The 16,055-nt window shown below is 37.4% G+C and overlaps 1 protein-coding gene across 1 annotated transcript in view; it reads left to right on the top strand.

Moving 5' to 3' along the window:
• The window catches only part of CNTNAP4 (contactin associated protein family member 4), a 230,621-nt gene that overhangs the window by 155,044 nt on the left and 59,522 nt on the right, over positions 1-16,055 (top strand). Inside the window, exons 10-12 of the mRNA XM_054579166.1 lie at positions 4,433-4,604; positions 11,389-11,495; positions 13,586-13,705. Of these exons, the coding sequence (XP_054435141.1) occupies positions 4,433-4,604; positions 11,389-11,495; positions 13,586-13,705 (399 nt within the window). The remainder of the gene's footprint in view (positions 1-4,432; positions 4,605-11,388; positions 11,496-13,585; positions 13,706-16,055) is intronic.

Here is a 16,055-nt window from a genome sequence, read left to right as displayed (position 1 = left end):
TGTTATTTTAAATTTTAATTGTTACTTCTGTTTAGAATCACTTTTGAATTTGGTGGAAAGCCCAATTTCTACTATTCATCAATTATCCCACACTTTGTTCACATCCATGAGTTTTCCTCTTTTTTTTTTTTTCCTTTTTTGCCTAATCCCTCCACTCCCCTCATACATGGTGATGGATGGAGACTTGGGGTGGTGAACACACAAAACAGTGTACAGATGAAGTGTTGTAGAATTATGCATCTGAAACCCATATAATTTTGTTAACCAGTATCACTTCAATGCATTCAATAAAAAGGAGAAAAATACAATTCAAATTCCTTTCTAACAGTTGACAGTAAGCACACAGATCATGAATCACTCACCTGATATTAAGAACAGCCAACCAAACAAAACCCCTACATAATCTATTACTGCGAAAGGCAGCATAGTGCCAATAATCTTGAAAGATATAATTTCTTCCTTTAGTAAGATTTCTACATTTCTTTTTACATTTTTTTTACTCATTGATTTTAGAGAATGAGGAAGAGAGAGAGAGAAAGGGAGATAGAAACATTACTTTTTTGTTCCCCTTACTTATGCACTCATTGGTTGATTGTTGCGTGTACCCTGATGGGGGATCAAACCCTCAACCTTGGCATATCGGGATGACACTCTAACCAACCGAATTACCTGGTCAGGGCAGGTTTGTACATTTCTGAACCAAGTTGTTTACAAAACTGGATGGAATATATGATTGACTGTATGGTAATCCACAGGAACACATTCCTTAAGAGATGTAAGATACATAGGCCAACTTAACTAACAGCTGTTACTTCAAAGGAAAAGATAGAAGTACTAACAGAGATAAGGAAAAACACAAGCATATTATCAAATGATGCCAAAAAAGATAAATAATAATAGTGCTGCATAAAAGTGTAAATCATGAAAATAGAATCATCATTCTTAAAGTATTTTACGTCCATGTTCAGATTAAATGATAACTACCTATTTTTTGTAGAAATTTTTATTGCTTTTATTCATACACATAATATTTATAGTGAAATAGATCACATGTGCACTCTGTAATATTTTTATTATGATTCATATGATATACACCATCATATTTAAATAAACTTTGAATTTGTGAATAGTTTTAGATCTATGAAAAAATTGCAAAGACATACAGGGACTTTTTGTATGCCCATACCCAGTTTCTTCTATTGTTCATATCTAACATGATAAGAGTACTGATTATTTTTTTGAAAGTACACATCTATACATTCATTTCCCAGCCTAAGAAATGTAGTGTCACCAACATCCGTTTGTCCTTCCAGATCACATCCCTTCATCTCCCCAGGTGAACACTGTCTTGATTTTGGGATCTATTTTTTCCCTCTTTATGATTTGACATCTATTATGTGTTTCTAAGTTTTTGAATAGTGTCCAGTGGAAGCTTCCACAGTAAAATTCCAACTTTGGCACTTTTAAAAAAATAACCAATCTTAAGTTTACTTCGATATCTCTGTTTATTCAGTCATCTTCTCCATTGGCACCCTTCAATACCAGAACATGTTTGACCTGGCCTGAGGTTCTTTCTAGTCGCTCTCTCCGTGGCCTACAAACTCCAGCGCTCCCTAACGTTTCCAGGCCTGGGGGTGAGGGCCCAAGAGAAAGTGGGAGGCCTTTTGCTGCCCTGCCTCCTCCTCCCAGCCAGTGCCTCCAGGACCTGGTAGAGGCGGCCCATTGCCCTGGAAGCCCGCTTAGTGCTGGTGGGCTGGGACTTCTGGATTCTGGGAGTGGACTGGATAGTGGGGAGAAGAGTCCAGGTGGGCACATTACCTTACTTTGTGAGGCCTCTTGTGGCCATGAGCGATAACATGGCTGGATGAGGGCTAGACTGACATCCCCTAAAATGCGGGGCTGGCACAGGGCCCCTGATGGCCTCAGTGGGTCTGGCAATGGGGCGACCACCTCTCCCCAGTTTTAGCACTGAAAGCTCAGTGTCCTGGGAACACCCTTCCCCCAGGGAAAACTGTGGCAGATGGTCACCCTAAAAACCTTTTGGTCTGTGTACATGAGAGTTCCCTTTATTACTAGGTTGTTTTTCCTAGATGGGAAGCCTTTCTTAGGTAGTTCATTTTTCAGCCAGTTTAATCTTCAAGTAAATAAATACCCCATGTTCTAAGACACTTCCCATCAGTTCTCAGCAAATGGCCAGTCTAACCTGGCCGCAGTGCCCCACAGTGAAGGGGTGCTCTGTTCCAACAGCCTGGAGGGCGCCTCCGTTCTCCGGCGGCCTTGGAGCGACAGTCATGTGGGAGGAGCGGGCTGCTCCTGAACTTGCAGCGCTCTACATATACCATGCCCAGCTCCACTATCTGTCTGTCATGTTTTACTTTTTTTAGCGCCCCCTCCAATATATGCTTTTCAAAAAGAATGCATCGTGGTCAGCTATCTGTTATTTATAAATTACAAATTTTAAATCTAGGTTCAACAGTTTAACTTCTGTATATTCCCCTATGCAACCTTTGTGGTCTTGTCTAACACACTCTATGGCATGAACTAGAGATGCCAAACTGTGTGCAGAATTCACACTGCCTTGCTTGTGTAGAGCAAACATTATTATCCACCCACTGAACTGGCTGCATCACCATGAAGTCAAACCGACATCTCACTCTGGCTCAGTGACATACAGTGATAATTTATCTGTCATCCTTGTGGCTGTTTAACATGCTGCCTGCCTGTAGTAACGGATCCATCCATTAATTCAGCATAAAGTATTTCCCAGAAATCTTCATCCTTTAAGACTTTAATTTCAAATGGGTTCAGTGCTGAAATTCTCTCTGCTATTGCATTACATTAACTTGTGGATGCCTGTTATTACAGACTAATGAGACTAACCTGCCTTGAACCCTTCTTTGTTCTTAGCATCTCTTGCTATTCAATATTGTAACGAGGAATAGGAAATGCCTTGTGGTGTGAGGGTATGCTTTCGGTAAAGTTCTATGATCTTTTCTTGTGACTACAAGTTTTCTTAGTTTTGTTTCCTACAGGCTTGTTGCACAATTCATTTTATTTTGAAATAGTTTGAAATGTGTCAGGAAACACCATCTGGAGAAAAGGAGATTAGCAGAGCTGTTTATATTCCTGGCATATTGTAGTTGCCCCATATATTATTGAACTATTATCCTTTCCATTTTTATTTTAACATTCTTAATTGGTTAATAAGTCATCCAGAAAACATAGAGATATGGTAACCATGTCCTATCCAACAGAAATAATTTATACACTGAAGATGTGAATTGTGCCATGTGTTATAAATGGATACTCAAACAGTTTTCATTACCTTTTCTTGATAAATTAAATTTGAAACTTCACTGTCTCCATTGGTTAAAATTTAACATTTCCAATGTCTGTTAACAGTTTTGAATAAGAATTTGGCCTTGAGTTGCCATGTAAATGCATTTTGTTAGGAAAACAAAGCAATAAAAGTAAATATCCTCAGTCAAGATATTTAATTATACTAGAAATTCCCAGGTAGAAAACTAGCATGAATTGTACAGAATTAGAAAGTTGCTGGTTCATTTCTTATTCTTTGAAATTCTAATGGTGGTTGACAACCATAACAGCAAAGAAAGATTAATGAAAAATGCATAAGTATAATATGTGTGTTCATACTCCATAAAATTATTTATTTCACTTGGATAGAGAAACACTTAGAACATCATTAAATCCCAGACAATAATGGTCAATATTATAGTTCTTTGTTATTTAAATAATTAGTAACAGGTCTTGGATAAATGTTAGAAAAAATCAATATACAAGAACATTCTTTTATGAGGAAAAGTATAAATAAAACCAAACAATGAAATGTTTTCACATTAAGCCATTATGATTTATTAAAATGCATGTATATATGGCTATTGTATGTATATTAAAATAAAGCATTTAATTCAATAAAGTAGTTGGTAACTTTATTTCAAGTTAACATAACTTCTTTTCCAAATAGGTAGCTTTCAGTACAAAAATAGTTCACCATTATTGATTTATCTTTTCTTATCTACAGTGAACGTTTTTATCCTTTCTATTCTTTTTGTGCTCCAAAAGACTAAGTTCCTGTATTTAAATGATATGTAATTCAATACTGCTGCCTAACGTGTTTAGGATTCTGGGCTAATCTCTGCATAATTTTAAAATTTGAATCAAGTCAGTATCCTTGTACATAATTATTGTAACAGCAGTAATTTCCTATGAATCCTATGATCATAAAGAGAACTACTTTGTATAAACTGAAATTAGTACGTTAGAGCAAACTAATAACTGCAGTGGGCTTTTTTCTCCATTAATTTCGTAAAATAATCAAATGCCTGTTTTATTTTTGTAATGAAGTATTCTGTGATACTGAATTCTCACTATGGTATGTCTTGGTTTTACTTTGCGTTGTTTTTATCAGGTTGCCCTGACAACAGCTTTGGATCCAAATGTAAAAATCCCCTTGGCGGGTTTCAGGGATGTGTGAGACACATTTCTATCAGTAACAGAGCGGTAGACCTGATTTCCGTTCAGCAGGGGTCCCTTGGAAACTTCAGTGACCTTCAGATAGACTCCTGTGGCATCACAGACAGGTAGGTAAGGGCCATCTTCTGTCTGTTGTCAAATGTTGGGCAGCAGATTAAAATTTGTATAGAAAGCAAACATTTTTTTGTCTCCCCTTTCCTATCATTACCTTTTCCATGGGAAATGAATTATTATATTCACATTAGAAATAAGAAAAATATACCTTTAGTTTTATTTTTCATATTTGCAGTGATAAAATTTAGATAGAAAACATGTGACCATGCCGTTTATCTGGACACATCCTACCAGTTCATAAAAGATAGCGTTGATGCTGCTATAATCTTAGGTGGGAATAAATGTATCAAAAATATATCACTAAACTCAATAGCTTAGGATGCCCTAACAGTCACATTGAGCATGAGGTACCAAGAAATCAGAGTCCTATTTGGCCAGTTATCAAATTGTCTTGGCTCCCAGAGAGCTGAGCAAGGTTATCAGCGGCTTAGAAGTTTAACTGGTTGCTATGCTCCTCATGTGCACCTTTAAAAACCCATAACTGTCTTTTCTGCAGAGAACACAAGAGGAACCTGTCCTAAGGGAAGGTTGGGAGCTGTGGTGTTGATCAGGACATAAGGCTGCCCCAGTAGTTTCAGTAGGAAATCCCATGCGGGACATGGCAGTGCAAGGCTGAGGGGTTAATTGCAGAGGATGGGCAACTTTTTGAGTGATAACTGATAGCTGATGATTCAAAAGTATTTTTAGGCCTGGTCAACTTTAGCCAAATATCTTAGAAAACTATACCCTGTGACAAACTTAGCCCTCACCCTGTATTAGTGTCACATGTTTTGAATAAATTCATAAATTCTGAGTTTTAAAAATAACTTTTTATTTCTATAGAACATTTTATGAACACAGACACTCACCTATTTCTGCTGCTAGACCATTCACTCTGTCAATGTGTCTTGGTCCTTTTTAAATACTAATAGATAACGTTGTGTTGAAAAAATAATTATTATCTTATTTAACAATGAATTAGAAGGGCATCATTTCTATCAGTATGCATTTATTTAACCCCATCTGCAGATAAAACAATTCTTTATATAATGAAAGATAATATGTAAAGGGAGAATTTAGACAATGAACCTCTGCTGGCTTGATCTGGGGATTAAATGAGCTTTTCCATAGTTACAACTACACCAGTTCTAGAACCTTAATCCCAGTTTTGAGGAGGGCATATAACAAGGCTCCCTGGATCTGCTCCCTTAAGGAGATACTCACTCAAAAAGACAAGGAGTCCCCGCCTCTGATGGGTAACAGCCAACAGGGACCAGTGGGAGGTTCAGTCACCTGCCCATGAATGATAGTCATATTGACTGGCTCAGGTTGCAGAAAATTCCTGGGGTACAAGCAGATCCATGCCTCTCCTCTGTGGTGGCTTTGGAGCTACTATTTACACTTGAATCCATGTTGCCTGCTTCCTAGATGTACACACTTGTAAAATAGAGTAAGATACAGCACAATTGGAGAATATAAGCTTTCCATATCACGCCTTAGAAAGACTTCAGAAATAGCTAATTATTCAGAAGTCTTGACTACACATTTTCTTAAAGAAAAACTGTCTCACAGTGACCTGAGCAATCTTAGAAAACTAGGGAGTTTTACATTTGTATACCTTTTAAATTTCCAAAGCTATCATTCTCTTATATGAAAAAATATATATAATCGTCCTTTGGTATCTGTGGGAAGATTGGGTCCAGTACCTCTTCTGAAATCCATGGGTTCTTGTAGAATGGTGTAGAGCTTGTATATAACCTATGTACATCCTCCCCTATGCTTTAAATAATCTCTAAATCACTTTGAACACTTAATATAATGTAAATGCTATGCAAATAGTTGTTACACTGTATAATTTGAGGAATAATGGCAAGAAAAAAAGTCTGTACGTGTTCAACACAAGTGCAACCATCATAGGCCTAACTGCATAGAACACATCAGCAAGGAGGTAACTCTGCCCCACCTATGCTAAACACCTAACATGAGTTAATATTCATTTATTGTTTATTTTATTTTTTTATTTTAGAAGTTTTATTGAAATAGGAAAAGGATAACCCGGAAAGAAATACAGGAGAAAGAAAGAAGTCATTTGGCAGAGTATCAAAAATATTTTCCAGTATTTTTCAAGCAGACATCTAGATTCTAAGTCTTTTAGTATCTCTCAGGAGCAGTTGAGATGACGAATAAGAATAAATGCACATTTTAAAAGAGCATTTGTTCATGTTTGGAAATAATGAAATGAGAAACATGATTTTTTTTCTTTAATTGCAAAATACAAGAAAGCGTAAAAAACTCATAAAATCATCCATATCCTCATTATAAGCCATTCATTATTATACAAACATTTTACATGATTATCTTCACACACACACTCACACACAAAAATACAAAACAAAATGCAGGATAAAACTATTTCTATTCCAGGAAAAGTTTATATTAATATATATTAATTTATCACAAAAGCATCTATAATCACTTGAAAAAGCAGTATATATCTGTGAGAATTTTATTAAATTTATAAATCAATCTTAATGATTTTAGAAATGTGTGTTTAAAATAACTTTATACTCTCCCTGAATTAGTATTTAAATTTGTGTGTGTATGAATGTGTGTAAAGAAGATGTGTGTGTAAGGAATACAGAAATATGTGTAAGAATGGCCTTACAGGTGCATGAGTGTGTGAGGAGGGTGTGCATGTGTGTGAGTGGGTGTGCATGTGTGTGGTTAATGTGTGAGTGGTGGGTGATTGTGTGGGTGTTTGTGCACGGATGGAAGGAACTTCGGACATGTGAGTGACTTTATGAGTGTGTATGTATGGGTGATACTGTGTAGCGACTATATTCTTAAACTAATATTAAATTAATTAATATATATTTAAATTAATCCTCACAAAAACCCTTAGAACCTTCTCTTGTTGTAGTTCTTGCTTATAAATACAGCAAGATGCCCAGCGGGTTGGCTGGGACGGCACGGCTGCGCGGCAGAGCCAGCGCCCACCCTCGCCCTCGGTCCCGGCTAGTCCCCCGAGTGCCTGCCAGCCTGCCATGCACCCCTCGGTGCACAGGGCGTTCTTTGTGGTTAATATTTAATCAGTGTATAATAAATGCAGAATTTAATGGTTTAATACGTCTCAATGAAAAACAGGAACATTAAAATGTTTTAAAATTTGACAGGAACTAAAACAATGTAGTCCTTTTTTACTGTAACTAACTGTAAGTTAGATCAAACCTATACATAACGGTACATACATTTACACACATGCTCACACTCATATATATATACAGTCTCCCAACACATGGACTCACTCGTGTGCTCACCACACACACATCCAAAAGCTCTCTGCTGTGCACAATCCTGATGCACACACGCTCTCTGTACACACGTTCATGTACCTCCTCACACAGGAACCCATGCACGCACTCCATAGGCAAGTACACTCACATACACAACCTCTCCACACTCATAAACTCAAGAGATCATCCCCACAGTTGTTACACACACTCACACCTTCCTTAGACACAGTCACACTCATTCTTTTGCACACACACACTCATGGCAAACCCTCCCTTGTCCTCTGTGGAGATGCAGGCGAGGTGGCCCTAAGCCCAGGGGATCTGGGTGGCGGTGCCTGAGGGGTGAGGGCGGGACTGCAGAGGGAGCTGCCGTCCGTGTCCCTGTGTCTTGGCAGAAACCCAGGTGAGGCAGGGGCAGGGGCGGCAGTGGTTAGGGCATACGTACTTACTAAGTTGCTTGGAACCAAAGTACTTATTAAACGAAAGAATTAGGTCTGTCTTTTGCCATCCACTTCTTAAGAGCACGTGCTGGTTGAGGGAGGTTGCCATCTCAGCCCTTTCCAACTGCAGGAAGGCACATGGTGTGGTGGGTCCTTGGTCTCCAGTGACGGCTGGGCTGCAGAGACTCCTGACAAGGACTGAGGCCACTGGGTCACAGCGTCCACCATGGCAGTCTCCGCAGGCCCAGCACCTGCCCCCGGGTTTCCCCAGCTCACGGCCATCAGCCCTCCAGCATGCAGCCCGACCCCTGCCCCATCCGCTCCCGCCTCCTGGGCCCTGGGCGTGTGCCATCTCCCCTGCAGGCTGGTCCTTGTCCCCCTCGAGTCCCCCACACTCCCTCACCCCTTTCTGAGGAGCCCTGCAGCCTGCCCTCGTTCCTTCTCCACTGTGCTCACATGGAGGGTTTCTGTCCCTGCTGCAATGATCTGAAGACATGGTGCTATTCTGCCTCCTGTAATACTGAAGGCATGGCTTGTTTATTTGGAGGAGAAAGGAGTTTGGATGGTTCTTGTTAATTTCATGGTTTTGAGGAGGGATATGAGATTTGAAATCAGGCGATCACCATTGTCCTAGGACCCATAAGCACCTACCTATTCAGAGTTCCTAAATGTGTAGATTTTTACTTCAATGTCATTAATTCCGGCTCTGCTTTATGTTGTGTCACAGTGTTCTGAAATTTATATTGGAATGGACAAGGGATCAAGATATACCAAAATGGTACACGTCACTTTAGTTTTGGGAATATTGATGTATGCATTTGTTCAAGGTCACAAGCAATGCAAATAATGATGGAAAAGTCTAAGGAAAAGGCTAGAGAAAATCAGTTGATGGGTTGTTTTACTTTTTATTGGAGTAACTAGTAAGGAGAAAAGTGTGCAATACAATTGTTTAGAACATTTAACATGTGTGTGCATGTGTGTGGTTAATGTATGAGTGGTGGGTGATTGTGTGCATTTAACATGTGTGTGCATGTGTGTGGTTAATGTGTGAGTGGTGGGTGATTGTGTGGGTGTGCACGGATGGAAGGAACTTCGGACATGTGAGTGACTTTATGAGTGTGTATGTTTAGAACATTTAGTGCATCATTATAAAATGTAATTTGCTATATGTTACAAGTAGTAGTCAAACAAAACTACTATATCATGAATTTAAGTAAAATCCACAATTCAGTCTTTCACATTGTAATAAAACTTTGTGCAAAGTTAAGTCTGACTAGCTATCAAGGAAAATGAATTCATATCTTTTAGTAGCAGATCAATGAGAAATAGCATATGTATAGCAATAATAACACATTTGTTCTTTAGGATTTTAGGCATAGCCACGTAGGCCTGCCCCCTTTTAAAGCACGATGTGGGGTCTGTTAGAAAGCAGACTGCTCTGTCCTCTTCCAATGGCCAACTAGGATTGCTGTTCAAATTTTTCAAAAATTTTTCTCTTCTGGATTATTATTGATTTGAAATGTTTAAAATCTTAAATGCATAGCAAAACATTCCTTGAGTGGATTCCTTTGAATATATAAAATGCTAAAATATATTTAAACTTAATTGGCATTATTTATTTTTGAATTTTTAAAAGGCAGATTGTAAAATGACATGAATGTAATGCTTATATATACAAACACATATATACACATCCATATACAGTATATATACACAAACACATATATGTATTTATAGTGTTGTTTTATATATTGAGATTATAAATTATATTTCTTTTCTAGTGTTTCCTGAATTGTTTGGTTTCTGTGCATTGGACTCTATTTTTTTAATCAGGAAAAATCAGTAACATTATTTTCAGTTCAAGTTGGAATAATCCTAAGGAAAACATGAAATTCCCATCTTTAGATTTAATAAAGGAGATGGCAGAACTGACATCACAAATATATTCTTGGCAGGTTTTGTAGCTAATTTATTTTTAAATCTGGGATGAGTGAGGACATTTAAAGCCTTGGACACAAGGTACCATTCAGTAATTTTTTTCACTGTGCCCCAGGCCAAAAAATGTACCTACTACATTCACTTAAAAAATGGTTTAAGTCCAAACAACATCATAAGTGTTCACATCCTAACAATTTAGTAACTCTCTAAAAATGTTTTATATATTTTTTTAAATTTTTAATTAAAAGTTAAAAATTTTTAATTAAAAAATTAATTACTTAGTAATTGCACACGTTTGCGGTCGGGTGCTGTGCAGCTTTTCAAGGCTGGGGATCACATCAGACCCTGCCACTGTCATTTTCTGTTCAATAGTGGTGTCACTTGGTTCTTGCTTTTTTTATCAACTATTAGAAGTTCAGCTTCTCAAGGATAGGGCATCACTGAAAGAAGTGTATTAGTATCTGGTGTTGAAATTGAACTACCTCGAGCTCGTAAGTCACACAGTGTTTGACAGATGTTGAGCACGCCTGCATTTCTGTGGAAAGTTTAAATACCCTGGGGGCGCCTGGGGGCGCCTGTGGGATCGCCCGGCCTGCTGGAGCTCCCCCCCACCGCGCCCCCGCCAGCCCCCTGGCGCAGTGCCTGGAACCCGCGACCGTATCACGCACCTCCCACCGCCCCGGATGTACGCACCAAGGGAATACAGATGCCCCTTTGTCCCACTCCTTCTCTCCTCCTTTCTTTATTTTTTTCTCCTTTAAATATTCAGTGTAGTAAATCAATATGATTCTATGTTGTTATTTTGTGTAAGCTATTTATATCTCCGGCAACATATTGAATTAGTGTTGTGTTACTTAGGGAAAGGAGAGGGTTCTGAAAGAGTAAGACATGTTGGAAATTAAGCGGCCACAACTACCTGAGAATCGGTTGGGATCTGATGAATTTATTGATCCAAGGTTTAGTTCTGTGATTAAAGTGCTTTAATGACAGACTGAATAACCATTAGTCATGTTACATTTACTCTTTACGTTACGGTTGACATCCTTCTTTCACATGAGCATGGACAAATGATCAATATTTTACATCTCAAAGTGAAAAACAGTAATGGCACCTGCACCTCCTTTTAGGTGTTTGCCCAACTACTGCGAGCACGGCGGCGAGTGCTCCCAGTCCTGGAGCACCTTCTACTGCAGCTGTGCGGACACAGGGTACAGCGGAGCCACCTGCCACAACTGTAAGCTGAGCACCCTGCTGCCCCCGCCTCTCTCCTGATTGTCTTGTTCCATGTCCCTTGCCATTGCTGTGTGAATATAGGGCATGTATGTGCAGCCATGGGCTCGAATGTACACTCCTGAGTTTTAGCATCCAGTTGATTTCTAGTTGTCCTGATCACCCCCTTAATTACGATCACCACCTTAGTAGGCGGGTACGCTTAGTATCCCTAATCTGGTCGTGAGGCAGCAGAGAGAGATGAATGCCCTTACCTGAGGCTTCTGAAACAGTTGAGTCACAGGAAGTGAACACTTGCTGTCATGCTTCAGAGCCCGGGATCACAGCCAGTGTCTCTCCTGTATTGTGAACTGCACATCTCGCTGTAACCAGAGGCGAGATACTTGATCCAGGTCACCTGGCTATCGGAGGGACTGTATATTTTAATGAGTATCTCCCTATGGTAGTAACTAACTCAAAACAGGAAGCTAAGGAATGCATTTTGATTGAATAATTATTTGTCTTTAATTGTTATCAATAACAGAATTTAAATGCAAACCCAACAGCTCTAAGGAAAAAAACCAGATGATAAATAAATAAGATATTTTCATCTGTGGCCCACAGTTTGACCTAATCATTGAGTTAATTTATTAGATTCTGGAACAGGTAGTCTGAGTGAAGCTGAAGGCTTTTTGCCAATAACCATTCTGAGAAATGGGGCCAGGATGGCAAGTTATTTACTAGGTATTGTGAAGTTATCACTCACTTTAGCATGAGTAGAGGGAGGGGCAGGGAAGGGGTCTTTTAAAAAGTCTTATTAAAAATAATCTGTTGAACAGTCTTGTCATAAAATGTGAAGCGATACACATGAAGCCAAAGTGTCCTCTCAGTTGCCCTTATCCAGTTATGTGACCTTTCTAATACCCACCTTCACTCCAAAGTTATGTGTAGGCACTGCCAACATCTTTGAAGGAATTTGTGAACCTAGATGTGTGCATATAGATGAATATAAATTAACCATTTTTGCATGCCCACTTCACTGCACAAAGCACAGATGTGACTGCAAAGCAGTCCATGCTTATATTTTCTTCTGTGTAATATATAACAGGAAAAATAAAACCATCAGACTGTGGAGGAGTGGAGAAGTAATTTTGCATGATCTGAAATTTTGTAACACTGAGCAAATCAGTTACATTATTTAATATTTTCTAAAACTCTAACATGATTTTAAAAAATTTAGACTAGATCAGGGAAGAACATTCAGGGATGATTTACTTCTCATTTCACAGAATAAGAAGCTTGGTGGAAATTATCAGTACATTTGGCCAAGTATTCAGTGAGATTGTGCATCATATATAGGTGTTAATATCAAAACTTGTGCATGGGAAATATATAATTGTATAATGAAAAACATCCAATTATGGATTAAAACACATTGAGTCCTCTTGGGGGCTTATTTCATATAAATATTTCCCCTGCTTTGAATTTTAATTATTCTGAATTCTCATTATAGAACATTATAGAAAGTTTCTTTTGTAAATTACTTTTTAAATTATTGATGAGGAGCTTTATAAATCTTATTTCTTTTATAAAAAAGATTTTATTTATAGATAATCTTATGTGAGAAAGGAGAATACTTACAATATTATGTAAAACTTTCCTATTGCATAATTTTTGACTATCAGCAGATTGTTTAAGATTGTACTATTGTGCTTCAGATATTAGGTTATTATGGATGCTGAGAAGTCCATTTGGATGGATGCCCCAAATTATACTTATAAGTATCTTAACATTTAAAACAACTACCTTCTCTTTTGTTGTTCTACCTAATGTAAAAATAAACCAAATTTTCATTTTGGCTCATATTTCTTTAGTAATAAAAATATAATAGCATAAAATACAGCCTCATCCTTCCTTTTTTCTTTCTAACTTGCTTTCACCCATATTGCTTTTTTAAAAAAAGAGTAGAGTTTTGTTTTAAGGTATGTTTTATCTTCCAGTCAGTAACACACGTATTAAAATTTGGAGTATTTTGTGTCCAAACTAAAATTTTAGAAATTCATTTTATGCTGTTCCATTTATGATGATCCTTTTTTTTTTTTTTTTTTTTTACAGCTATCTATGAGCAGTCATGTGAAGCCTATAAGCACAAAGGAAATACTTCAGGGTTTTATTACATAGACTCAGATGGAAGCGGCCCCCTAGAACCGTTCCTTCTGTATTGCAATATGACTGGTGAGTTAATCACCTTTCGTGTAATGGTAACATCTGCAAGAATGCTTTAAACATAAAATTAAAATGAAGCAAGTAGAAAGTTGACCTAATTTGTAATTTGATTAAAATATATGTTGTTCAATAGAACTAACATAAATCCTTAAAAATAATGATAATGATTTAAAATGTTGTCATTATTTTCTATGTATGTGGTATGTGCATACAACATTTAATAATAAATGTATCTCATTAAGTCCCAAAACAAAAAGGATAGACTTTATTTTTTGAGTTGGATGCATGTAAAAAGTCTTTGTAAACACGAAGTTTCTTCTTGAATTCTTTATTTACATATATTTAAATAGGAATTAATAGTCATGGAAAATATGTTTGATTAAATTCAACATCTGTTTGTGATTAAAAAAGAAAATAAAAATATAAATAAATTACAAATAGAAGGTAATTTCCTTAATTTGTTAAAGAGTAGCCCCAAAAATCCCTACAGCATATAACAAAGTTTATGGTAAAATATTGAAAGCCATGCCCTGTTACCAGCATTAATACAAGGGTGCCTGCCATTGTCGTGCTGTCCTCTATTGTAGTGGATGTCCTAGTCAGTGCAACAAAGCGAGAGAAATGAATGAAAGATATAAGGGCCGGAAAGAAAGAACTAAGGTTCTCATTATTTGTAAATGACCAGGTTATGTACTGAGAATATTCTAAACAATCTACAGATGAACAACTAAAATTTAGGATGATTACTGGATATCAGTTGATACAAAAATTAATTGATTTCTGCACATTAGCAATAAGCAATTAGAAAATTAAATTTTAGATTTTATTTTTCATATCAAAAATCTTGAATACATGGTAATAAATCTAATGAAAGATGTACAAGGCTTCTACATAGATAAGTATAAAATGATCTGGAGATAAACTGAAATCCCATATAAATGGAGAAATATTTATGTCAAATTTTAATTGATCAGAGAACTCAGTATTGTATAAATATCAATTTTTCCTAAGTAGTCATTGATTCAGAGCAAATCTAAATTGAAATTCCAGCAGGGTGTTTGTTTGCTGGTTGGTGTAATTGTTTAGGTGAAAACAAGCAAGCAGCTTCTAAAATTCATCAGCAGATTTGAAGGAACAAGAAAAATAATATTTATCATGAAGGATGAGGTTGAAGGACTCAACCCTGCCCGATTGAAAAGCATAATTCTGAGAGGCTAAGCAAAGCCGGTGTGACTGGCATAGGATAAACAGGCCATGGAAACGAAATTGAAGGAATCAAGATTCCTTTACAGCCAGTAGCACTGAGGAAAGTTGTATATAAATGTTGTCAAAAGGAATCTTGATTCCTTCATCATCAAAGGTAAAGAAATGGAATCTAGATGAAGTGTGCTCTCCAATGTAGTAGCTATTAGTAAGAAACTGACTATTTAGATTTAAACTTAAATAAAATTAATAAATCTAAAACAATTGAAATAAATTTTACAAATTTCAATTGATTCATAAAAATAAGATTACATTAAAAGTCAGTCCCTTGGTCTCACTGGCCACATTTTAACTGCTCGATAGCCCCTTATGCCATCACTTCAGAAAGTTTACATTGGCCATGTTCTGTCAGGAAGTCAGGAAAAGGAAATGTTAAATGGAAGGTGCTGGAAAGGTGGGTTTGCTACTTAAAATCATGGAGTGAATATGTGGGAAAGAGTTGGCTGTTACAACAAAATACCAGACAGGGTAGCTCATAAACAATATAAGTTTATTTCTCGCAGTTTGGGAGACTGGAGAGTCCAAGATCACGGTGATGGGACAGTCGGGTGAGGGGCCTCTTCTCGGCGTTCACTTCTTGTGACCTCACATGCATTTAAATGCCTTCAACTATTACAACCTAAAAAATACAAAGAAAATCTCTTATGGATGGGCATTTTCCTAAATTATGTTAAAAATGGAAAATTCTTTCCAAACAGAGTGTTCTAACTATAATTTAAAAATAATTATTCAGGATAATATGAATCAAGTGTCTGCCGCTATTGAAATGAAGAGGACCTTTTGCTCCACTAAAGCCACTGCTTTTCCTGTGATGAAATAGTTTTATATTCAAGAAGTTTCTCGTTATGAAACATTTCACAAAGGTGATTGTTTCAGTGGGGAAAAATGATGAAAGCTGGAGCCGTAGCTTCCAGACTTCTGTGAAAATGATAATTTGGTGCCTTAAAGTCACCCTTCTCAGCTGCACCACTGTGGAGACTCCTGCTTTAGTTTCACCAAGTCAGTGAGTTTAGAGACCAGGGTCCGGGGCTCTACGCTGTTCATAAGCTTGATACTGCAGTATGGGCCCCCAAGACCACTCAGTGAGAAGGCTGGG

Source organism: Pteronotus mesoamericanus, unplaced genomic scaffold, assembly GCF_021234165.1.
Source record: "Pteronotus mesoamericanus isolate MK-2021 breed Mesoamerican mustached bat unplaced genomic scaffold, CSHL_Meso_final contig_52, whole genome shotgun sequence".
In the NCBI taxonomy this organism is placed as follows: domain Eukaryota; kingdom Metazoa; phylum Chordata; class Mammalia; order Chiroptera; family Mormoopidae; genus Pteronotus; species Pteronotus mesoamericanus.
Note: the sequence above shows the minus strand (reverse complement) of the source record. Positions and strands in the feature narration are given on the sequence as shown.